Below are 25680 nucleotides of genomic sequence, written 5' to 3' on the forward strand. Positions count from 1 at the left end.
ATTATATTTCACACGCCATTTCGGCGAGCATGTTTTCGTAAATACTATTGAGCCGAAAGAATAAAGCATATAAACAATACTTTTTTGTTATTATGATGAAAAAATAGAAATTATATTTTAAGTAAATTAGTACGGTCTTAACGATATTGTGTCACAAATAAAATATTTTTTTTATCGTACATTTTTACAGTACGTAACACATTTTATCTATAATCACATATCATGCGTAATTCTTTTCATCTATCATTACAAATCAATTAGCACGTAACATAAATGTTCCAAACACTGAATAACATTGATGAGATATACCGACCGTCTCTAATGCAAGTAACAAAAGGCTTAGTGATTGATACCCAAAATCTCAAATTCGAATCCTAACTGATTTACATTTCCAGCTAAGTTTATTTCTAAATAAAATAAAGGAAGCGAATAGCATATATACTATCTATCTCTTTCAAAAAAAAGAAAAAAGAAAAAGATTTATGAGGTATACTTCTTGAAACCCTTTTGCATGAATGAGATGAATCTTTCAAACTAATGGACAATTCAGGCTTAATGCGGAGAGAAAATTTTTTATAATTATTTATATAATTTTAAATTTTATATGTACAATTGATGGTTACTTTTATAGAAGGGTTAATTGCATACAGCTCCTCGTAAACATATCGAATAGTAAATATATCCCTACAAATTTCAACTTTTCGTATTTATTTTTGCCTAACATTTTTAAATATATCCCTGCTATTAGGAGCCATTAGAAAAATATAATTAACCATAGTAAAATATATAATCCTAGTTAGTGAATGAGGTAAATTAAATTTTTTACTTTTTTTATATTATCTGTGACGAAAGGAAGAAAATGACCATTAAAGATTTTTAGAATGATATTTCTGTATAATTCTAATAGTTGGAACTTCTGGAGGGGTATATTTGTGATGACAAAAGTATCATTTCACTTATGTTCTGTTAACAAATAAATAATATTCTAACTGTGATAAATTAGAGAGACAAATATAAATATCATCAGTGGACTTTGCAGGGGTAAATTAAAAAATTAAACTTTACAGTAATATATTTACTATTCAATATATTTACAGGGAGCCGTATGAAATTAATCCATTATAGAATTGTGTTAGATAGAAAATCTATATTTTATGTGTTACATATATGTGCAAATGTCTAATTTTTATGATAAGGGGATGGGTTTGCAATAAATTATTCTATAGGGTACAAGAACGCAAAAGTTACCAAGAGGGTGAAATGGTCAATATATAATATCAAAATTCCAAATAGGGTCATTGCAGTAATTTCACTTTATGCGCTTTATGCAAGTATCGTTGAATTCGTGCTTCGCATTCAAGTTTAAACGGCTCAAGAACACAGAAACATGATTTAGGACATTATTCAAACTTTTAGATACTAAATTTTATAATTTTTCAGTATTATTTGCTTAGGGTGGCTGTTTGGTTGCTTGAAAAAATAAACAAAATTTTTTGAAAAAAAAATTTCTATGAAAAATCCTTATTTCAATTTTTCATTTGTGTAGTTTCACGAAAAATTAGCATTTTTTTGGAAAGTTTTTTTTTTTTTTCAAATTTCATAGAAAACTCACTTTTTTTACTTTTCTAGAAAAATTTAAAAAATAAAAATATTAATTTGCTATAAAATTTGGAAAAAAAAAGCTTTCCAAAAAAATAATATTTCTTGAAACTAAACGACTGAAAACTAAAACAGAGGTTTTCGTAAAAAGCTTTTTTCTCAGAAAAATACTTTTTCACACTTTTCCGAAGAACCAAACGCCCTCTCAGTCTTGAAACCAAACAACTGTAAACTAAAAAAAAGATTTTTCATGAAAAATAATTTTCTCAATTTTTTATTTTCACACTCTTCCGAAGAACCAAACACCCCCTTAGTGATCAAAGGCGTCAAAGTGAAAATTTTGACGGTCTATATAAAATATTTTCTCGTTTAAGGGTGCAGAATGATCCAAATTGGTTGAATTTTTCATAAATTTTTTTTTAACTATTTTGAACAAGATCTACAACTCTAATCTTAAATCCTTAAATTTAAGGTTCCTATCAGCTATTTTTATCAATCGCTGATTGTTTTAAGTGAATTGATGACCTAACAAGTGATTTTCAAAAATCATAAAATTTAGATCTTATATTGTTCATATATCTCGGATCATATTAAACAGCGTTGATCATCGGATCAGCCATATTATAAAAATAAAAAAAAAGTCTACAGCACGAAAAGCTTGCTCGCTATCAATAGCACTATAATTCAACTCCTTAACGCGAATTTCTACGGAGGGATTGCAGATGAAGCAACATGAACCACAACCTTTTTATTAATACCAAATTGTTAGGATCCTCGAATTCTAGCAGTTGCTCTGATTCTAAGCTATTATGTCCCCTAATTCCAAAAGTCACATGGCTACCGACCGTTCCTAGAGCAAGTGGCAAAGGGCTCGGTGGCTGGTACCCGAGATTCTAAGTTCGAATTCTAGTTGATTCACATTTCCAGTTAAGTTTATTTCTAAATAAAATAAACGAATTGGGTAGCGTGCTATCTATCTCTCAAAAAAAAGAAAAAAAAAAAAAAAGAAAAGAAAAGTCGCACTGCTTAATATAGTTAGATCCCCCAGAGCATAACTTGCAAGTAACCAAACTTATTGGTAATCTTATAAACTTCCCAAAACCATCATTCATACAAAATAGTACAGCACAGAATTATTAGATAGTAAATAAATACTATATTATAACGCTCTATAATTTTTAAAAAGTATTAATTTACTATCCAATTAAACGACAGAATTTTACAATAAAATAAAAATAAAACTACAAAGTTGGTTATTAAGTGTAATATCTTGAACCACAAAACAGCGAAGGAAAANAGTAAATAAATACTATATTATAACGCTCTATAATTTTTAAAAAGTATTAATTTACTATCCAATTAAACGACAGAATTTTACAATAAAATAAAAATAAAACTACAAAGTTGGTTATTAAGTGCAATATCTTGAACCACAAAACAGCAAAGGAAAATTATACAGCTAAACGGTAAGATAGCAAAATTAAAACTTTCTCAGCTTATATATTATAGATGTTCCTCCAAAATCTAAAATATCATTCATATTACTCTAGACATATAAATATATCACAAATGCCCCGTTAAGTAAACCCTAAACCCTTGTAATTAATGCACTAATGATCCTTCACAATTTGAAGGGCATTTATGAAATTAAAAATTTTGGTATAATAAAAGACAATATTTTGTTTGTTGGACCCACAGTATTTTCATTGGCACAAATTCAAGATTACCTCCACCACCACCAGTCACCACTACTATTTCTTTTCTAGAAAGTCTAATAAACGCTCCACACACATACACACGTGCATGCTGTAGCATCATCATTAAGTGGTGTGGACTTTGCGCCTCTCTCTCTCTCTCTCTCTCTCTCTCTCTCTCTCTCTCTCTCTCTCTCTCTCTCTCTATGTAATATATATATATTTATAATATGTACTTGGACACTCCAACAACTCGGAAAGTGACAATCGACGCATTAGAAAAAAGCTGAGAAAAATACCTTTCACCAAATCCTGCAGCGCATTCATTCCTTTTTCCGTTTCTTTTTCTATGTATTTTATGTATGCATGTATGTATGTACAATACCTCAAACTCACTCTTCAACCATAAAAAGGTCCTCTGTCCTTTTCTTCTTCTTTTTTTTTTGTTTGGTTTTCTCTTTGTTTTTTTTTTGCTCTCAAATGTATTAGCACTGCATGCATTAAGGAGGACTAAAAGGCATGAGAGGAGAATCTCATTGCCCACGCTCATCAAACATGTGAATCTTCATTACTTACTATACTACATAACTCAAGAAGACCCCTATTGTTCTGTACCAATCGAGTATATATCTATGTACAACAAAGCCTTCTCTCTCTCTCTCTCTCTTCTCTTCTCTTCTCTTCTCTCTCTCTCTCTCCTCTGCCTCCCCATTTGCGAGAAATTAACCTCATTGCTTCAATCGCAGCGGTGGTGGCGGGTGCGACTCGACGAGTATCGACCAGAGTATGTGCACATCCTCATATTGGCATGACTTCACATCCTCGTAAAGGATGTATATCCCTCGTTCTATCAGAAGAGAAACAATAAATACGAGCTTGTTAGCTGCGAATTTTGCAATATAAGTGCATCAAAAGTCCAGAAAAGAAGTGATATCATAGCCACTAAACGTAAAATGATAGAGAACTACTACGTGCTACTCCAAGATTTCAAAAGGCAAGTGGTGTCGAATCTGTCGACTCGGATGTGTGAACTTGAGAAGATTTGCACAGCATGAATGAAGCGGTGAACAAAAGATAGTCGAAGATGATGCAAACTAAACAGTAGATTGCGTAAGTAACGTTTGTTGAAAAGAAGAAAAAGAAGCACTAGAGATTGTAAGCGTAGAGCGGAACATACTCTTTTTGTGGGCCGAATGGATACGAAACCACAGCTTCTTTAGTGGGGCGACGAGGGATCGAAGCCACCCCATGATGAGGAGGTGGGGACTTGCTATCGGTTCATCGGTAGAGAGAAATGAAGGAGAATGGAGAGGGAGTCAGGAAATAGAGAGAGGGGGATTGGAAAGTTAAGTAAACCCTCTGCTTGCTTTAGGCTTGGGTGAAGTCTATTTCACTATTCCTGCTGCCACATTCCATTCCCTTCAAATCAAATCATGAATATTACAAGTTTTTTCTTTCTTGGTACCATGTCACTTTCCACCTCTCACTCTTCCTTCCCAAGCTCAATCTCTCTCTCTCTCTCTCTCTCTCTCTCTCTCTCTCTTTGAAAAGCCATTTCTTTCCCTGTACACCATAAACAATAGAGGGGAAAAAAACAAATAAATATGCAGCACTATACATGTATATGAAAAATAAATCAATGTTTAAATTCCAATTAAGAGGAGACATATTAAAAGCTGCATGAAATCAACACAAGGCCCACAAGATAATCTCTCAAGTCAAATCATAGTAGGGAGGATGGTCCACAATCTTTCTTTGTCAAAAAGAACAAGCTAGCCAAGGGTCTCCCTTGCATTAAGGAGACTCTTCTACACTGAGGCACTGATATCTTAAAATCTTAGCAATGCCAATAGAAAATTTCTCTTCTAGTCGGCAGAGAGTATGTGGTATGGTGGTGAGATGTCCACATGGTTGTGATGCAAGTTGATCCACATGTCCTTAATCTATTGGTGCGACGATTTATCTCTCGTAAGCAGCTGTTATGCCATCACCATTAATGAATAATAAAGAATGCTAAAAATACAATCGTATAGTTGGATACCTTTCGAAATGAATCTTCTGAAGCCGAAATATTAATTGCTACGTTTGCTTCTCTGCTAACAATTAAGTTTCTTTATTTTCATTTCGTCCGCATTTGTGGAATTTGGCTTTTCTCTGCTGCTGGATCCGAGCAAGCAAGCGTGAGAGCAATGAATCTCTGCATTTAACAAACTAATAAACCATAAACAATTAGCTAGGTTGGCTCTGATCTTAGAGAAGATATTGACCTAGATGCAGGTGCCAACCTCCCAATATGCGACTCCTTTCTCCCAAGAAATGGTGTTCAAAGAGGTGTTATAGCTAACCGTAGGATGCAAGGTGATAACAGGGAAGAAAAGGTTAGAAATATTAAGTGCATATAAAAATTCAAGAATTTAGGGATTTGTTTGTTTCGGATTAAAGAAGAAATATTTTAAATAAAATAAGACAATATAAATATGGTAAAAAGGCAGTTAAAAGAGAAGTCGATGAAAAGGTTTACGAACATGTAAAGAAAAGATTAACATGCATGTGCATGTGCGTAAGTGTGATGATCGTGACATATATTATGCACACGGACACCAAAATACCTCAACTACAAAAGCAAGAAAAAAACATTAGGAATTGCATGTGTATGCTCACATTCCTGTTTTCAGCAATTATGGGACTTATGATCCCAATTCAGAGGATAGAAGTCAGTCATATCATTACAGAGAATACGCAGAAGGAATGATTATTAAGATAAACATTCATGAAGTCTCATAGGCTTAAGCATTCATTTATCCTGACCTAGTACTAGTAGCACTAGAAATAAAAATATGAACAAGTAGAAATGGGAGAAACACAGCATAAGAAGGATGAAGACAACTAAATTTACATAGAGAACACAATATGAAACCGTAGGCGTATTACGTCCCATGAATCATTAGCACAATAAAAGCTACTTTCATCTTTTAGTTTACATCAATGGATAATAACAATAAAAAAAAACAAAAATGGTATAGAAATATGCCGCCCAAGAAAACATTCTTACTAGATGATGCCGAACAAATATCAAGTAATTATTTAAGTTAATCATGTAAATGGTGGTTAGTGCAGCTCCAATAGAATGAAGGAAGCAAAATATGTGGAAATTTGCTGTACATAGAGAATGATGCATGATCAAATTAAGCAGCAGCTAATGAAAACTTCAAGTTATGGAGCTCAAAAGATCCCTATGAATTACAGTGTCCCATTAATCTGTCATGAAAAATACATTTAGGCTAAATTGCATGTTTGGTCCTCAAACTATAAGGTTTGTGACAATTTGGTCCTCAAATTTTAATTTATTGCAATTTCTGACTCGAACTTTCAGAACTATTGCGATCAAGTCCTATAACCCAATATAATTGATTAAATATTGATGAATCAATTCTCTCAAAAAAATATTGATGAATCAATGATATAAAAGTGCTGTAGCATTTTATTTATTGGCACATCATAAATCACAACACTGCTATATCACTTCTACATTAACGAATCATCAATACTTAATCAAGTAAATTGGCTTATAGGATTTAATTCCAATAATTCTGGAAGTTTGAGCCAGAAATTACAACAAATTAAAGTTTGAGAACCAAAATATCACCCGCCTCATAGTTTGAGGACCAAATGTGCAATTGCCCCATTTTTTTTCAAGCACTTATATTTTCTCAACAAACTTTTAATTGTAACTCCCACCTTGAAGGCTACAGCACAGTGCTTAGTTGCCTAACAAGAAAATTTCTTCTGAAGTTCAATTGATGGGGAATACCAACAAAGGAAAATTCTTACAAAATTTTCTAGTTTCTTCAGCAGTGTTCGGATTTCTTTGAGAACAAACATAGTAGCATTTGGAGATGATACTATCCAAATGGTTTCCAGTACATCATGTGTGCAGAAAGGTCAGCATCCTACCAACCTGGCAGAGGCCTGATTATGCTGAGCTACAGAGAAGACTTTGTAGATACTGTGTCTGTGCACCTTAGAAAAATTGACTGAATCCTTTCGATCAGTGTAAGCTTTCAGAGTAGTAGGTTAGCACTAAAGATCTTGACAAGTGATATAATTACATATATCACATGTTCGATTCCAAGGCATGTTGTGTAAATATGTGTAGGTATTTAGGGGTGATTCTTAGTGGATGCGCCAGGATCTAAAAATTCCCATGTGGCAAAAACCAAATTTGGCCAGGTCACCGTCGAGACTCTAGGGGCATTATGTTGTGCACTTTAAAGGTATTGGGTGTACCCTTCTCGTCAGCTTAAACTTTTCTGACAGTATGCTAGTGCCAAATTTCTCGGCACATGAGGTGCCCATCTTTAACAGTCATAACATATTTAATAAAGTATCTAGTGCAAACCCTCACAAGGTTTAATCATCAAATTTAAGCAAATTATTGCATTTGAATTTTTTTGCAAACAAAGTGAGTTACTGTTGCTGAAGACTTGACCAAACTTTCTTATAAGAACATTGTGCCGATTCTACTACAAATTAAGGAAAATCAAGAAGAAATAGGAGTACAGCATCAAAAGTTGCAAACCTGGAATGAATGAAAGGCAAGTTGACTTACCACTACAAAAATTTAAAAAACCTAGAAAGTAATATTTTTGATAAAAGGGTTTCCTTTACTTTTGGGGAACAAAAAGCTAAAAGTGCATAGTTGAAACCAAACCCAAAATATTCTCGCTGACTGCAAATTAGTATCTTTTACGAAACAAACAAAACAATGCTGAAAAACATCATTTTCATAAATCCTTGAGAGACATGAACAACAGAATCTGTTTTCAATCAAAAACATCAATTCCTTCTATAAGAAAGAATCATGTCAGGAACTTAGAAATTTCTGCACAGCCTAGTCCCTAGCCTAACTCCGTAAGTTGAAACAGGCTGTCAATAAGGCCTGATTCCAGCCCTTCTTTGGAAAAAGAAGAGTTGCAAAACTGCTGCCATTGTGCCTTAGAAAACTGCCTAAGAGGATAACTCTTAGACTTTGCATTAATGAGGGTGCATTACTATGTAATAATGGGTGAGTTATGGTAAGCTAAATTCCTTGTATCTTCGGCCTATTTTCTAAGCACCCAGACCCTCTCTACTTTACAATTACGAAAGGGTGTGAACTGTGACGAGATGACTTACCTTGCAGCCGCCATCTGCAAAGGAGGGCCTCAAGGAGGAGGGCCTTCAGATTGAGATTGAGGTGGCTCTGGCAGAATTCCAGGATGTTATACCAAAGAAGCTACCTAAGCAACTTCCACCGAGGCAGGAGGTGGATCATGCTATTGAGCTCTAGCCAGGAGCCAAACCGCTAGCTAAAACGCCATACAGAATGGCCCCGCCAGAGCTTGAGAAGCTGCAGAAGCAGTTCAGAGAGCTCCTCGATGCAGGTTTCATTCGACTATCGAAGGCACCCTATGGAGCACCAATTTGGTTCCAGCGGAAAAGCGATGGAAGCCTGCGGCTCTGTATCGATTACAGGGCGCTCAATAAGGTAACGGTTAAAAACAAACCCTATCCCTTTGGTTGTAGATCTCTTCGACCAGTTGGGCGGAGCGAAGTACTTCACCAAACTCGACCTTTGCTATGGGTAATATCAAGTGCGGATTGTAGAAGGAGATGAAGAAAAGACCACGTACATGACGAGGTACGGGGTCTATGAGTTCCTTTTCATGCCGTTCGGCTTGACAAACACGCAACGACCTTCTGCACGCTCATGAACAAACTGTTCCATCTCTACCTCGATCGCTTTATGGTGATGTAGCTCGATGACATCGTAGTATACAGCAACACCTTGGAGGAGCACATCGAGCACTTGCGAACCGTCTTCCAAGTGCTATGGGAGAACCAACTGTTCATTAAAAAGGAGAAGTACATGTTCACGAAAGAATAGGTGCACTTCCTTGGCCACTTGATAGGCCAGGGCCAGATTTGCATAGACCAATAGAAGATGCAAGCCATCTGCGAATGGGAGACCCCAACGACGGTGTCCGAGTTGCGGTCTTTCCTTGGACTCGTTAACTACTACCGCCGCTTCATTGCGGGCTACTCTGCGAGAGCAACCCCACTGACGAATTTGTTGAAGAAGAACCACTCAGGGGTTTGGACTTCTTAATGCGATGGAAGATCCAATGCTGCGACTGCCTGACTACAGCCGCATCTTTGAGGTACACACTTATGCCTCTGACTTGTCACTGACGGTGTCCTCGTGCAAGATGGACAACCCGTCGCCTACAAAAGCCGCAAGCTCAATGACACTGAGCGGCGTTACACCGTTCAGGAGAAGGAAATGACCGCTGTGGTGCATTGCTTGCGAGCAACATTATTTGCTTAGGAGCAAGTTTGTGGTGTCCACCAACAATGTCGCCACGAGCTACTTCCAATCACAGAAGTTGTCGCCTAAGCAAGTGAGGTGGCAGGATTTCTTAGTGGAGTTCGACATGGAGATGCAATGCAAGCCCGGAAAGAAAAACTACTCAGCCACGAGGCGAAACTTGGAGCTATAAAGCAGCTTCACGGGATGCTTCGCAATCGACTTCACTCAGGAACCAATGAGGACCCTATCGTTCAAAACTTGATGCAGCCTGTCAAGGAGTGCAAAACGCGAAGGTTTTGGCTGAGCAACGGGCCGCTCCTCACCAAACGGCGATGGGTGTACGTGCCTAAGTGGGGCAACCTTCGCTGCGAGCCCATAAAAGAGTGCCATGACTCTAAGTGGGTGGGCCACCCAGGTCAGAAGTGGACCTTCGCGTTGCTCGAGGCCGCCTACTTTCTGGCCGCAAATGCACAAAAACGTTGAGGCCTACGTGCGAACCTACTTGATGTGTAAACAGGACAAAGTTAAACTAGCGACCTAGCAAGCTCCTCGAGCCATTGCCTGTGCCTAGCCATCTGTGGGAGAGCCTCTACATAGACTTCATCTCCGCCTTGCCAAAGATAGGGGAACTTGGGTCCATTCTGGTGGTGGTTAATTGTTTTTCTAAGTACGGGACCTTCATCGCTACACCAACTGATTGCACGACTGAAGAAGCAACATGCCACTTCGTCAGCCACATCATCAAGCTTTAATGGATCCCCGCGAGCATCGTAAGCAACCGCAACTACACGTTCACTGACAAGTTTTGGACCTAGGTGTTCAAAATCTTAGGGTCCGAGTTGCTCTTCTCCACCAGTTTTCATCGGCAGACTAACGGGCAAAGGGAGTAGGTGAATGCTCTGTTGGAATACCCGCAACACTATATGAGTGCCAACCAGAAGGATTGGGTGCATCACCTGGATGTCGCCCAGTTTTCCTACAACCTGCAATGCAGCGACTCTACAGGTTGCAGGCCCTTCGAGCTAGCGACCGGATGACAACCGCTCGCCCCACACACGGGGGAGCAATTATGTAGCCTTGTTGCTCTGCAATTTACCTCTAATTTGCAAGAAAAATATGAAAGTTGGGAGAAGGCAGACACACTTTGGCAATACCAAGCACTCATCAACGTGTTCCAAAAGCAGCAGGCGACGAGAATGCCTGTGCATTAGGTGGGGGAGAGTGTCAGGGACTTAGAAAAAAGGGTTAATTTCACACAGGTCCCTGCAAACATAGTGATTGGCAAATATATCCCTACAAAGTTCAACTTCATATATTGTCCCTACAAAAGTCCTGATGTTTTCAAATATATCCCTGCCATTAGAATCCGTTGGAAAATTTTAGTTAACCATTGATTAAATACTTAACCCTGATTAGTTTTTGATATTTTTACCCCTCTTATATTATATTGTAATGGTTTTTGGAGGGACATCTTTGTGATAGCAAAATTGAAAAAATAAACAGTTCTCTAACAGTTCTATAACGATAACAAACCAAAGGGATATATTTAAAAACATCAAGACTCTTGTAGGGACAACATATGAAAGTTGAACTTTGTAGGGATATATTTGTCATTCACTATGTTTGCAGAGAACTGTATGAAATTAACCCTAGAAAAAATTTCTATCCAGTCTAGTATGATGCAAAACAGAATATAGGATCCGATCAACAAAGGTTCAGGCTTGTTCTGCATCATAGTCCCTAGCCCAGCTCCGCAAGCTGAAACGGGTTGTCAATAAGGCCTGCTTTCAGCCCTTCTTTAGGAGAAGAAAGGTTGCAAAACTGCTACCATTATGCCTTAGAAAACTGCCAAGAGACATAGGTAACTCTTGGGCTTTGCATTGATGAGGGCTCATTACTATGTAGTAATGGGTGAGTTAGTAGGTGAGTTATGGTAGGCTAGATTCATTATATCTTAGGCTTATAAATTGTGAGTATGGCTAAGGCCAAAACACACAAGAATGTGTGTGTTGTAATACTCTTTTTCTAAATAATTGAGAGTAAGTTTTTTTTTGGGTAATCTCTATCTGTCTCTTTTCTTTCCTTTGCATACTTAGTCGTGAGACGCAAAGATCCGAATTACCAACAGAGAATAAGGGTTGTCCTTGTCCATCTTTGTGGAGAAAAGTGGGTGCCGCATCAGTTAAAAATCACTACTTTAGAAATGTAGCAATTGCACAATAGCATTCAAGGAAATATCGAGGATCAATGTGTTGGATTATATAAAGCCATATTCCGAGTTGATATCATGTTAGGATTTGGTTAGTTTTGTAGTTGAATCCTATTTGGATAAAAATTAATATTTAAATCTGTTGGAGATAAATTAAGATTTAAATATTAATTAAAGGATAAACCTGATTAGATTAGGATTAATATTTAAATCTATTAGAGATTAATTAAGATAGATTTAGATATTAATTAAAGTTGAAATCCTAAATATACTAGGATCGGGTACATTCTTGTTTGAGCATTATATAATGCATTAGAGGCTCTTTTGGAGATGGGGAGTACAGCTGGAGCCTTTGGGATGTGTCGTACCAGAGAGAGAAAAACAGAGTTAAAGAGTTGATGCACCTAGTGCACAGGTGTACCAACAAGAGAAGTCTTCTTTTGAGTTTATAGAAGACGAGAGAAGGGTAGAAGAGATTCAGAAAGAGGGCTCGGGTTGTAGCTACTCTATGCAGAAGAGGAGTTAGGTGTAATCTTCTCTTATTTAATTGAATCTTATTTTACCTGCATATTTTTCTCTTTTATGATTGTATCAACTTCTGCTGAGGAGACGGGTTTGAAAACCCGATTCGACACTTCCGTTGCGGAATCCCAACAATCTGTTGCAGATTCACAAGATCCGGTACCGGGACGAGTACCGGATTTCCAACAATTGGTATCAAAGCCGAAGGTTACCGATCTGCGGGAGAGATCGACGGAGATGGCCACGAAATTCAAAATCGAGAAGTTCAACGGCAAGAACAATTTCGGATTGTGGCAAATTAAAGTACGAGCAATCCTCGTACAGCAAGAGTTAGACGAGATGTTGAACGGGAAAAAGGCGAAGCCGGCGGAGGTAACGGATACGGCGTGGACGAAGATGGAGCGGAAGGCGTTGATTACGCTTCATCTATCATTAGCAGATGAGGTTCTTTACAACGTAGCCAGCGAGACGACACCGACGAAGTTGTGGAAGAAATTAGAAGATCTGTACATGACCAAATCCTTGACGAACAGATTGTATCTGAAGCAGCGACTGTTTACGCTGCGGATGCAGGAAGCGGCGAGCCTACATGAGCATCTTAACGAGTTCAACAAGGTGGTGGCCCAGTTGACTAGCATCGGAGTCAATCTGGATGACGAAGATAAAGCGCTGATTTTATTATCTTCGCTACCGACAACATATGAGCATCTAGCGACCACGTTGCTTTATGGCAAGGAGACCATAAGCGTGGAGGCGGTCACGGCGGCGCTTCTCTCGAACGAGATGTGGAAGATGACTCAAGAGTCCGGCCCTCAAAGTCAGGATGTAGGGCTGGTGGTGAGTGCGAAGAAGGAGGCGACAATATCGGCGACCGGATTTCGACAGAAAAAATCGCTATTTGAGGTAGTGTTTTTACTGTCACAGGAAAGGGCATATCAAGCGCAACTGTCGGGAACTTCAGAATGATCTGAAGGAGTTGAAGCGACAGAAGGAGAAAACTGTCGTGAACCAAGACGAGACGGTATCAGCGATGGTGCAGGTGGCAGAATTGGAGATGATGGATTCTGATGTCCTGTATGCGGCGACCGAAGGTACTAAAATTTCGGATGACGCGTCGGTGCTCGATTCAGCGTGTTCTTTTCACGTATGCCCGGAGAAGGAGTCTTTTGCCACCTATAAGGCGATCAAGGATGGAAAGGCTCTAATGGGGAACGGGACGGCGTGAAAAACTTTAGGAGTCGGCACGGTGAAGATCCAAATGCACGATGGGGCTGTGAGGACACTGACTGGTGTGCGACACGTTCCTGGATTGAGACGAAATTTGATCTCGTTAGGCGCGTTCGACTCGAAGGGTTGCGATATTTCGGCTTCAGGTGGAGCTATGAGGATCCGAAAACGAGATTGGATCGTGTGCAAGGCGAACAAGCGTGCGAACTTGTACGTTCTGAACGGGGGCACAGTCAGAACGGAAGCGAAGACGGTTTGGGTTCCAAAAGTTCGCGGAGGTGCAGTCGCTCGAGGCAAAGCGACGGATGCGACAACATCGAACGGAGAAGACAAGCTCAAGGTGGAGCTTGCATGGTGAGCTCAACATAGCGGTTGAAGACTACAAATCCAACCAAGGTGGAGATTGTTAGGATTTGGTTAGTTTTGTAGTTGAATCCTATTTGGATAAAAATTAATATTTAAATCTGTTGGAGATAAATCAAGATTTAAATATTAATTAAAGGATAAACCTGATTAGATTAGGATTAATATTTAAATCTATTAGAGATTAATTAAGATAGATTTAGATATTAATTAAAGTTGAAATCCTAAATATACTAGGATCGGGTACATTCTTGTTTGAGCATTATATAATGCATTAGAGGCTCTTTTGGAGATGGGGAGTACGGCTGGAGCCTTTGGGATGTGTCGTACCAGAGAGAGGAAAAGAAAGAGAGTTAAAAAGTTGATGCACCTAGTGCACGGGTGTACCAACAAAAGAAGTCTTCTTTTGAGTTTATAGAAGGCGAGAGAAGGGTAAAAGAGATTCAGAAAGAGGGCTCGGGTTGTAGCTACTCTGTGCAGAAAAGGAGTCAGGTGTAATCTTCTCTTATTTAATTGAATCTTATTTTACCTGCATATTTTTCTCTTTTATGATTGTATCAGCTTCCGCTGAGGAGACAGGTTTATGGTGAAAACCCAATTCGACGCTTCCGTTGCGGAATCCCAACAATCTGTTGCGAATTCACAAGATCCAGTATCGGGACGAGTACCGGATTCCCAACATAACATGGTGAAAAGTCGAAGATTTGACGTTTCTAGATGTTGAGTGCCGGAACTTGAAGTTTGAGTACTGGTATTAAAGAGAACCTTAGGAGTTCCTCAAAATTCGAAGCTTGAAAAATTATTTTTTGTCTTATGTATCAGTATGCAATTTGAGTAACGGTACTACCAGTATCGGTATTCTAAGCTAAATATTGGTACTCAACTCTACGACAGGCTGGATATGTTCGATTTGGTTCCAATTTAATCTAATCGTGTTCCTAAAGATTAAGGATGGTCTAGGAACACTTTAAAGAGGGTTCTTAAGAAGAGATCGATGGCTAAAAATGAATCAAAGACTTGGATGGATGGTAGAGAGCATTTCCTACTAGGATTGGGATTTTAGGGTTATATAAACTCTTGTAATTCATATTTTCGAGTTTAGAGCCTCAACATTGGAGGTTTCTCAGGGAGATAGCTTCATTGTAAACACCTTAATTGAGAGTAACGCATGGAGAGCTCTTAAGAGAAAGTTTCTTGTAATCCATTCTCACTGTTGAAGGTTCATACTGATGCGAATCCATCAGATATTTTAATGAAGTCGGTGACTCGAGAGAAGTTTCATTGGAGCATGACTTATCTTGGTCTTGGAGCTACGTGAGGAGAGGAGTTTGGCAAGACTTCCAATTTAGTGTTTTATGGTGTTCGGCGCATGTTTTAGTGGGAGAATTGTTGGATTATGTAAAGCCATCTTCCGAGTTGATATCACGGTGAAAGCATCGAAGATTTGAGATTTCTGGATGTTGAGTATCGAAACTTGAAGTTTGAGTACTGCTACTAAAGAGTACCTTAGGAGTTCCTCAGAACCCGAAGCTTGAAAAATACTTTTTGTATTGTGTATCAGTATGCAGTTTGAGTACCGATACTGCCAGTACCGGTACTCCAAGCTGAGTACGGTACTCAACTCTGCGACGGGCTAGATATGTTGAATTTGGCTCCAATTTGATCTGATCTGGTTCGTAATGATTAGGGATGGTCTAGGAACACTTTATAAAGGATTCTTAAGAGAAGATCGATGGTTAGAAGTGAATTTGAGACTTAGATGGATAGCGGAGAGCATTTCCTACTAGAATTGGGATTTTATGATTATATAAATTCTTGTAATTCATATTTTAGAGTTTAAAGCCTCATCATCAGAGGTTACTTATGGAGAGAGCTTCAGTGTAGATACCCTAATTGAGAGAAAAATGTGGAGATTTCCTGAGAGATTTTCTTGTAATCCAATCTACTCGTATATTTGTGCGGAGGATTAATAAAAGAACGTATTGGGATGGTCTTGCCCATGGACGTAGGTCGACTCATTGTTGGCCAAATCATGTAAATCCTATGTTTATGCATTCTCCTGTCTGTTTTATTACTTTGTTATCCTTGTTCTTGTTTTCTACAATTGTTCTCATCTATTTTCATATACGAAAGATCCTGTTTTAATTGCGCTAGTGTGCTGTGTAGGTTTGAGGTATGCTGGGTAATCCCTCAGCCGGTCCCTTCACAGTCCATAGCCCTTCACAGTCCATAGCATATCTAACTTATAGAGAAAATATTGATAATTATATAATATAGTTCACGAAATTTTATGATAAGCTATTCAACAAACAAAAAGAAACTGAATGCAAAGAAGACCTTGGATGCCAATGAGTGGCCAAAGGAATAGAAATGTTGACAGACTTTAGGATGGCAATCTTGCATTCCAAACATTATAAGAAATACTTCATGCAGAACCATGGTTTTAAAGTTGGAGATTTGCTAAATGTCAAATTGAACTAGAGTCATTGCGATTTCAATTGAAAAGGATCTAAAGAAAGCAAAGTATTAGAATAACAATCAAATTTACCTATTAAATTTGGAATTGTTTTAGTCATTTATGAATCTTACATATTATTTTACTAACTATATTTTGATCCAATTAATCAATGGCTACATGCAAGTTGTTACAACATATTTAGCATCTTACGCTATGTTAGGATATTGTATATTACGACATATTTAGAGTAGGATTATATAGTATGATATAGGATTATATGGTATGTAATCCTAATTGTATTGTTACTATAGTAGGCATTGTTACTATAGTAGGTTTAGCTCCTGTACTATATAATTTCATCAATAGAACCCAAGAGTGCATGCTCTTTTTCCCTTCTTTCATTGTATCAGAACGGGAATCCTAATTTGAAGATATCGATCCATAACCACCATTCACCACAAGTCCCACCTTCTTCCATAGGTGCTTTTTCTTTTGGTGTTCTATCTCCCATTATCCTTGGACTTTTATCTCCCCGGTACTGCTATAGTACCAGTACCAGCGCAACAATACTGCTACAATCAGCGCTACAGTACCCTACAGTACTGGCGCTATAGTAATTTCAGCCTCTTTGAGTTTCTTCTTATCTCGTTGGTGCTACTTCCTGGTGTTGCCTGGTTGATCTCAAGTACCGCCAGTTCATCTCGGGTTCAACTCTGAGTCACTTTTCCTCTTTTCTCTGGATCTGTGATTACTTGATCTATTTTCGGATTCGTCTCTTTCGTGGTGGATTTTTTTTTCTCTTGGTGGTAACATGTCTTTCTCTTCAAACCTGCTAGTAATTAACATCAAAACTCTCATACCACTTGAACTCACGGATTCCACATATTTGGTATGGAAACAAATCTCTCTTAATATTTTGGAGTGTTTTGGTGTTACTTCGCATGTGAACGGAATTAGCACTATACCGTCTCAAACTATTCAAACTTTTGACAAGAAAACAAGTGCAAACCCAGAATATCAAAATTGAAAAAAGAAAGACACCACTATACTCTCGTGGATTAATGCCACCATTTCTCTTAGTATATTACAGATGGTCGTTTCTAGTTCTCCTAAAACTGCATATGAAGCTTAGAAAACTATTGAAACATATTTTCTTGATACAACTGCTTCCACGCCTCTTTCTAAAGTCCGAATTGTGAAGCATCAAGAAACGTTCAATGAACATGAGCAATTAGATGCAAAATATTAAATCAATTGGTGATGCTCTACAAGCGATTGGTGAAACTGAGTCAGAGCATAACTTGGTCATGACCGTTCTTCTCAGGTTACTGGAAGAATATAGAGGTTTTGTCAGTGCCCTATATACACATCGAAATAACCCCACTTTTGAACAGTTTCGTCCACTTCTAATGCAAGAGGAAACTGAAGTTCAACGTCTTACTAGTTTAACGACATCACCAGCCATTCTCTCTATCGACGGTGAAGCTCTTTATGCAAATCGTGGACGTGGAACTCGCGGAAGTCATAGAGGTAAATATCGCGGCGGTCGAGGACAGCGTGGTAGATTCAACTCATATCCTGGTCGTGGATCTCCTGGAGCCTATTCATATTCTCAACCTAATAATTCTCAACAATTCTATACTCCGACTCATAAACCTTACATTTCGAAGTCTGGCACACAATGTCAGATCTGCGACAAGTTTAATTATTCTGCTCTTCAGTGCAGACAACGCTTCAATCATTCTTTCGTTGCAGATGATCTTCCTTAAACCTTTGCTGCTATGAACCTTCATGAACCTGGTGAGGAAGTGACCTAAGTATCTAATCACATGACCGCAACTTCTGGTATTCTCTCAACTTCTAAACCTTATAAAGGGCATGAAAAAATTCTTGTTGTAATAAAAATTTACTTGATATTACTCAGACAGGTAAAACTCAGTTGCATTCCTCCTCTAAATTCTTTGCTCTTAAAAATGTTCTTATTGTTCATTCTATTAAGAAAAATTTACTTTCCGCACGCCAATTCTGTCATGATAATAATTCCTTTTTTGAGTGTCACTCTTCTGGTTTTTCTGTGAAGAATAAGAAAACCGAGACGGAGCTTCTTCGATACCCTAGTTTGGGAACATCACTTTATCTACTCTCATCTAAAGTTGCAAGTGTGGAAAATAAGCAACAGCTAGCACTGGTCGCATCTAAGGTAAATAGTGATATTTGGCATAGACGGTTAGGTCATCCTAGTTTTTCTATTCTTTCTATATTTCTTAAAAATAATAAAATTGTCTCGGACTCTACTTTAAAATTATTTGTTTGCAATGCTTATAATATGGAAAAACATGTTAAACTTTCATTTAATGATTCAGAATCTCAATATACTTTTTCCTTTTATATTGTTCATTCGGATGTATGATAATCACTGTTCCCTCACTCTCTGTCTATAAGTATTATATTATTTTTATTGATGATTACTCTGGATTCTCTTGACTTTATCTTTTAAAATCTAAATACGAAGTTTTTGATAAATTTTTAGAGTTTAAGAGAATGGTTGAAAACATATTCCATAGCTCGATTAAAATTTTCCAATTCGACAATGGCACTGAATTTGTAAATGAAAAGTTTTCTACTCTTTGTTTCCAAAATGGCATTATTCACAAATTTTCTTCTCCTTATACTCCTCAACAAAATAGTCTTGCTGAGATGAAGTATAGGCATTTATCTAACGTCGTTAGAAGCCTACTATTTCAAGCTTGCTTACCTCCTCAGTTCTGGGCTGAGGCTATTCAAACTATCGTTTTTCTTGTGAATAGAATTCCGTCTCTCACTATTTTGCAAGGACGATCATCATATGACATTCTGCATGATTGTGCTTCTCCTGACTTGCAACTTGTTAGAGTTTTTGGATGTTTATGTTATTCCGATGTACAGGACATTGCTGCTCACAAGCTCTCTCCCCGGTCACTTCCTTGTGTCTTCTTGGGACTTCCTGACAAATATAAAGGATTTCGCTGTCTATATCCAAGCACCGGTAAAGTCTTCATTTCTCGTCACGTTATATTTGTTGAACATGTTTTTCCTTACTCTTGTTTTTCTAAATTTTTTTTCTTCCTCCTTTCTTTCCAACTTGCAAATGTTTCAAAATTCTCTCTAATCCGCCTTTATTGGGTGAAAGTCCTTCCACTCTTTATGTGATTTCTGGCTTCACCTTCACTCGTCCTCCTCCTGACAATAATTCACATACACTGGTTTCACCGTTTGAGGACTTATCAATATTTCCTTCCAGCTTGAATTCTAACGCTTCACAGGTTGGTCATGAGAATGTTGCCACTGTTGTTGGTCCATCTGAACTCCGAGTCTATATCTGACGCCTCGCCAGCCGACTTGCTGCTCCTCCATCCGCTACTGATGCGCCACCTTCATCCGCTACTAATGTGCCACCTTGTGAAACAACCGTTGTACTCTAAAAGCTTATAATGTTATAGAACAGTGTTTATATATTTTTATATTTAACACCCCCTCACGTCTAAGCTCGAGATTTTTTGCAAGGCTATGTCATGACTCAAACTCAGGACCTGCTCTGATACCATGTGAAACAACCGTTGTACTCTAAAAGCTTAAGCTATTAGAGAACGGTATTTATATATTTTTATATTTAACACAAGTCATTTGTACCATAAGGAAATGACATATGTTAAGACTATTCCATGGCAATTTCATATGTGACCAATCTTTAGATGACATGGGTATCAAAGTTTGTCCTAAGCACCCTTAGTTATTGAGGTCGTGAATTATAGTCTTTTCTTTGACCATTTAATAGGTTAATCCTCATGCTTTTCCTCTTTCATCCCTCTTTAGTCAGTGCACATTACATAGTTCTCTTAGTCTCCACCATGCATCTGAGGGGATACAATAGGACTATTCTAGAGTCATTTCTATTTGTCATCAATTTTTGTAGGTCACACCATAAATCAACACTTTCAGATGTCGAAATTTGTGAGATTTGTCTCTTTACAATTGTTTAAATTCTCTATATTTATTTTGATATTTTTGAAAAGCTTGAAACCTCTGAACTGCAATCTAGCATTGAAACTAGAAACTACCGAAACTAAAACTATAAGAGCCCGAGTTAAAACTGAAATCAAAATTGACATGGACAGATACAACTTAGGAGTTCTAAAATAATGTAACTGAATATGTTATGTAACTATGTATATAGCAATTTTATATCTTTGCACAGAAACAAAGATTGTAGTGCCATTGGCAAAACCACAGCGAACTCGGTAGGGTCTATTGACCACATTGATGTAGCCAAAAGAAAGGCTATAATATATTTCCTTAGTATTTTGACCCCACTTTAGGGCCAAAGTTGACTCCAAAGGGGTCAACAAATAGGATGGCACTGCTTATACAGCAGCGCCATCCTTTAATTCTCGTCGGCTTACATGGTAGTCGGCTCATGAGAAAGCCTAGTTAAAAAAAAAAAAAAAAAGAAGCTTAACGAAGCTTATAGATCAATAGGATAAAAAGATGAAAAAACAGATAGTGTGTCAGACCCCCTTAACTCATCTTTCTTCCCTGTATTATTTATTAGTGGCAGCAACAACATTACAAAGTTTCTTTTTTAAAAAATAGTGTTCCAGTTTTTATTTATCCAAACACTTTTCTATCAATATTTGATGTTGGACTAAAAGGTCCTGTTTGCATGCTTCAGGGTCTAGTGTTTTTGAATGGATTTGTTGTTTGAGTAGCGGCCGGAAGAGATGCACTACTTAAAATTCCTCCCAAAAGCTTCACTTTGCAACAGAAGCAAATGCTTCAAATTAGAGCTTTTATCTTTTCAGGCTCACATTCTCATTACCACAGCAGAAGTTCCAAAATTTTCTGTTTGAAAAGCAGTCTTCTTGAGGAAAATCGAACTTGAAAAAAGTAGAGGCTAGCAAAAAAGAAAAAAAGAAAAACACTAGTTAGGATGTCAAAGGAGCACTTACTTCCTCAGCAGTTCTGAATCCTTGGTCGCGTCGCCGAGTGTTCGTTGCATATCTTTTATGCGTGCGCGCAACTCCCTGATAAAATGCGCATTGGTTCGAGTGGCTGCGAGGCTGAGATAAACCTTTGCCCTGATCAATTGGTCCTTAATATGCCGAATTCTCGAATCAGGTATTTCCGAGTTACCGCTGTTTTTATTGCTGCTCACTGGGTGATTATTTCCAGGAACAATCTTAGTAGATGTTGTCTCCAGCTTAACTTCCGATTTATTTTCCTGGGAATAAGTTTCAAAATGTAAATACACAGCCATAGACAAAGATAAAGGTCTATACTATATGAATATTGCAAGTCGGTCCTTTAAGAACAAGTAATTTCTTGGCTATATTGCACTTCTGGTCCTCAAACTTTTAAGACCGGTGACACTTCGATCCTCAAACTTTAATTTGTTGCAATTTCTGGCTTTAACATTCTAAATTATTGCAATTAAGTCTTACAGTCCAAATTAGTTGACTAGATACTGATATTACGCTGATGTAGTAGTGATATGACATCTTAATAATACCACATTATCGGTTACAATACTACTACAACAGTATTGTATTAGGAACGCATCACTATTTAATAAGCTAATTTAGACCGTGGGACCTGATTGCAACAATTTAAAAAGCGAAAATCGCAACAAATTAAAGTTTGAGAACCAATCATCGCACGTCTCAAAGTTTGAGGACCAAGAGTGCAATTTAGCACTATTTCTTCCTACAAAATGATCATTTCGATCATATGTCAAGAACGCTAAAATTAAACTTTTTCCCCCGCCAGGGATGAAATCACAATATTACAAATTTACGTGATAATTTCCTCCACCAATCATTATAATAACATTATCTGTCGCGATTAGTTACCAACTAAAACATCACAAGAACTAATCCAACAACGTTAGGGCTTCTTAGAGAAATAGCGACAGCAATACAGCATCAGCCACACTAAACTACATCTGTCTTAAAAACATCCGATGACCGAAACGTCATCGAGACAAAAAGATGAGAGCAACTTAAAAAAAAATTACACATGACATATGATGCGGACCGGGCCCCATTTCAGACTTATACCCGTCGCCGTCGTCGAAGACCCAATATCTGGCTTGATGACGATATCGCACCATGATTCAGACATTGAGTGCGACTTGAGTTCGAGCCGGATTTGCATGAGGATAGGTTTAGATATTCTAGTTATTGAGATATTATTTTATGTTTTAGATTTTTAGATTTGCCTGAATATTGGTATTTTAGATAAGACCGGTTATCAGTTGGTTATTAGTTTATTTCAAGTTGTTAGTAGAAAATTCTATAAATTGACCCCGACCATCTGTATGAGACAGACATTAATTATTATGAAATTTCACTTTTTCGAGCAAGGTTCTCTAATGTTTTCCTTCGCGATTTCGCGTCGACCGGAGTGAGTCCGTAGGGAGTGAGTCCCTTATTCTATTCGTTTTTTATTTCTCTTCGAATCGACAATCTGTTTGCGAAATTCTGACGTTGTTTGAGCAAGAAACAAAAAAAAAAAAGAAAGCTTATTGGATCGTTTTGTTAACGGGTTTCAAACCCGCGAAAATGCGGTCCATTAAGGTTCTTATTCCCTAATTTTCTAGGTCGTACGTCTTCAACAAAAAAAACAAAAAAAAAAAACGTCATTAAAAAAAATAAGACGTAAAAAAAAAAAAAAGAGAGAAAGACAGACCTCGTTTGCCCTAGCCGCCGTTCTCATCTTTCGACCGTACGCTCACCTCAGCCGTAACATCAACCTCTTGGAGATCGCGCCTTCGACCGATGCATGATGGTACTCCGGCAGAAAAGGGCGTTGGAGTAATCTTTAAGAATTTGACGACTTTCGTTCAGCGCTTGCGATTTCTAATTCTGACTGCGGATTTTTGATGGTACAACTTTCCATCTCGTTCTCTATTTTAAATTCAATCTTTTATCTGGGGTTTTATTGCGCCGTTTATGCTTTTCATTATTCATAAATTATTTTTACGCATCTGTGTTTAAGTCTCGCCGTGACAAAGCATATAGTTGCAATAGAAAGTTTCAGATTGATAAGATTTCGCTTTCAACTTGAGGTTTTTGATTTCTAAAACTTTTCCCCTGCATCAACATAAGGAGGAATTATTCTACATAACCACTGTTATAAAGAAATGATATAACCATTCATAAGAAAAGGAGAATACTCTCTCTCTTAGTTAAAATTTTAAAACCTAATCCAACAAATTTCTATATTCTGACTAAACTACTGAACATTTTAAATCTTATTACCATCAACTAAATCAGGGATTTAATGATGACTCTGATAAACTGTTGCTAATTGTCAACAGTGCTAGACATTGGAGCTGTTAATTTTGACAAATACTCAATTTAATTTACAACGATAAAATGATAAAAGGTCAAGGCATTATCAACAAAAAAAAAAGGAAAAAAAATTGGAGGGTCTATTTCAAAATGGCCTATGCATTTTACCAAAACACACATTGAATTAGTCGTGCTATCGACAAGAAAGGTTATAAATACGAAAGCAAGTATAGAAACAGTTGCATGGTCTAGAAGGAGTTTGTCATAACTCATAAGTAATGACTCGAAAAGTCGACATCGCGCAAAGACACGATGGCTTTCTTGTAGACTCCTCTCCCATGCATTGGTTTTAAGTCAACAAAAATAAAAGAGAAGTAATTGCATGTGGCCATCAACCCATATAAGCAAAGGGATAATCTAAATAAATCCAACCTATCGCTGTCGTGAGCTTTACTAAATCGAACTTTTTATAGCATTTGCAATTAAAAAAACTACCTAAAAAAGGGATAAGTGCTTGAGAAGCACCCAAAAAATATCCTTTTCGACAGATAAAACTGCTTGAGAAGCTCCACTAATCTTATAAATGGAATAAAATGCTAGTGCGGTTTATTATTTAATAGAAAATAAATATATTAAAGGAAAAAATCAACTAGTCGGATTGTTGGCGCTAACCATTGATCCCAAAAACTCAAGTTGTTAGAAATACATAATTAATTTACTTAAAGCGTACAGACACAGCGTTCATGGGTCTCGATTGCGACTCGGCCCGAACAGCCTCACAAACAGCCTTAGTCACTTCCAACATGACTCGGCCCAACCCAGCCTCACACCATTCCGAACATGACTAGGCCCAACCCGGCCTCCCACCGCAGGGCATTATGTTGGCCCCTTTAAGCCACAAAAAATCAATTAAAAAGTTACCTCTTTGGTGGTCACTTGCAGGATCACGCCGCCGATGTCCGGCGGAGGCGGAGTTTTTTTCTCCGGCGCTTCCGACAGCACCTTGCTCTTGTGCTCTCCGGAATTTCTCAATTGGGTCTCTAAAAAAATTTTAAAAAAAGTAAAATTACAAGATTTCAACAGTAAAAGTTCATTCTTTTTTTTAAAAAAAAACTCCTAATTTTATCTAATACAGAATAAATTGATGCTTATATATACTANGGAAAAAAACGTTAAAAAAGAAAAAAAACACCTACCTGAGGAAGCGCGTTTAATTTCTCATTCTCAATTTTATGGCCCTAGTTTCCAACAAAAAATAATTTTTTAAAAAAAGTTAAAATTTTAGCCCTATTATTTAATTATTAAAAAATAAGAATAAATAAATATATACACACCAAATTCGTCACTTCCTCAACAAAACCGTTATTCTCTGTGAGGAGGGAAAAAAAGGGAAAAAAAAAACCTAATTAAACCCAAAAAAATGTCACCAATTCACGCGAAATTACTCAAATTAAACCAAAAAAATGCCCAAATTAACCTCAAAATGTCACCAGTTCATGCCAAATCACTCAAATTGAACCCAAAAAACCCTAATTAAACCCAAAAGAATGTCACCAATTCACGCGAAATTACTCAAATGAAGCCCAAAAAAATGCCCTAATTAACCTCAAAATGTCACCAGTTCATACCGAATCGCTCAAATTGAACCCAAAAAAAACCCTAATTTACCTCAAAACGCCGCTAATTCTCACCAAATCACTCAAATCTAACAACACACCCCCCAAAAAAAGAAAAAAAAAAACAAAAGAAAATCCCATTTTTGTTTCGGATTACTCACGGATGGGATCGGCGGCGTGGAGAGTAGAGAGGCGATCCGTGTAGAGGAGGAGGGGCGCGAGAACCGAGGCGCAGAGCAACACCAGCATCGTCTTCTTCCTCCGCCCCATTACTCCCCTCCTCCTCCTCCTCCTCTTCCTCGATCCACCATAAAA

General features: G+C 37.6%; 1 protein-coding gene across 9 annotated transcripts; it reads right to left on the reverse strand.

Annotated features, from left to right (window-relative positions):
* LOC109712963 (probable galacturonosyltransferase 4) lies at nucleotides 4558–25680 on the reverse strand. Of its 9 annotated transcripts, XM_020236829.1 has the most exons (6): nucleotides 25527–25680; nucleotides 24671–24789; nucleotides 21407–21678; nucleotides 5579–5633; nucleotides 5335–5490; nucleotides 4558–4856 (listed from the first exon to the last, which is right to left on the reverse strand). In XM_020236829.1, the coding sequence occupies exons 1-5, from the start codon at nucleotides 25633–25635 to the stop codon at nucleotides 5413–5415; spliced, it is 633 nt and encodes a 210-aa protein (XP_020092418.1). In that variant the 5' UTR covers nucleotides 25636–25680; the 3' UTR covers nucleotides 4558–4856; nucleotides 5335–5412. The 9 variants fall into 9 exon arrangements, with proteins under 9 accessions (XP_020092418.1, XP_020092419.1, XP_020092421.1 ...); XM_020236830.1 differs by lacking the exon at nucleotides 5579–5633; XM_020236832.1 differs by lacking the exon at nucleotides 4558–4856 and having other exon boundaries at nucleotides 5358–5450; nucleotides 5561–5633.

The sequence above is a fragment of the Ananas comosus genome, linkage group 7 (genome assembly GCF_001540865.1).
Source record: "Ananas comosus cultivar F153 linkage group 7, ASM154086v1, whole genome shotgun sequence".
Taxonomy (NCBI): domain Eukaryota; kingdom Viridiplantae; phylum Streptophyta; class Magnoliopsida; order Poales; family Bromeliaceae; genus Ananas; species Ananas comosus.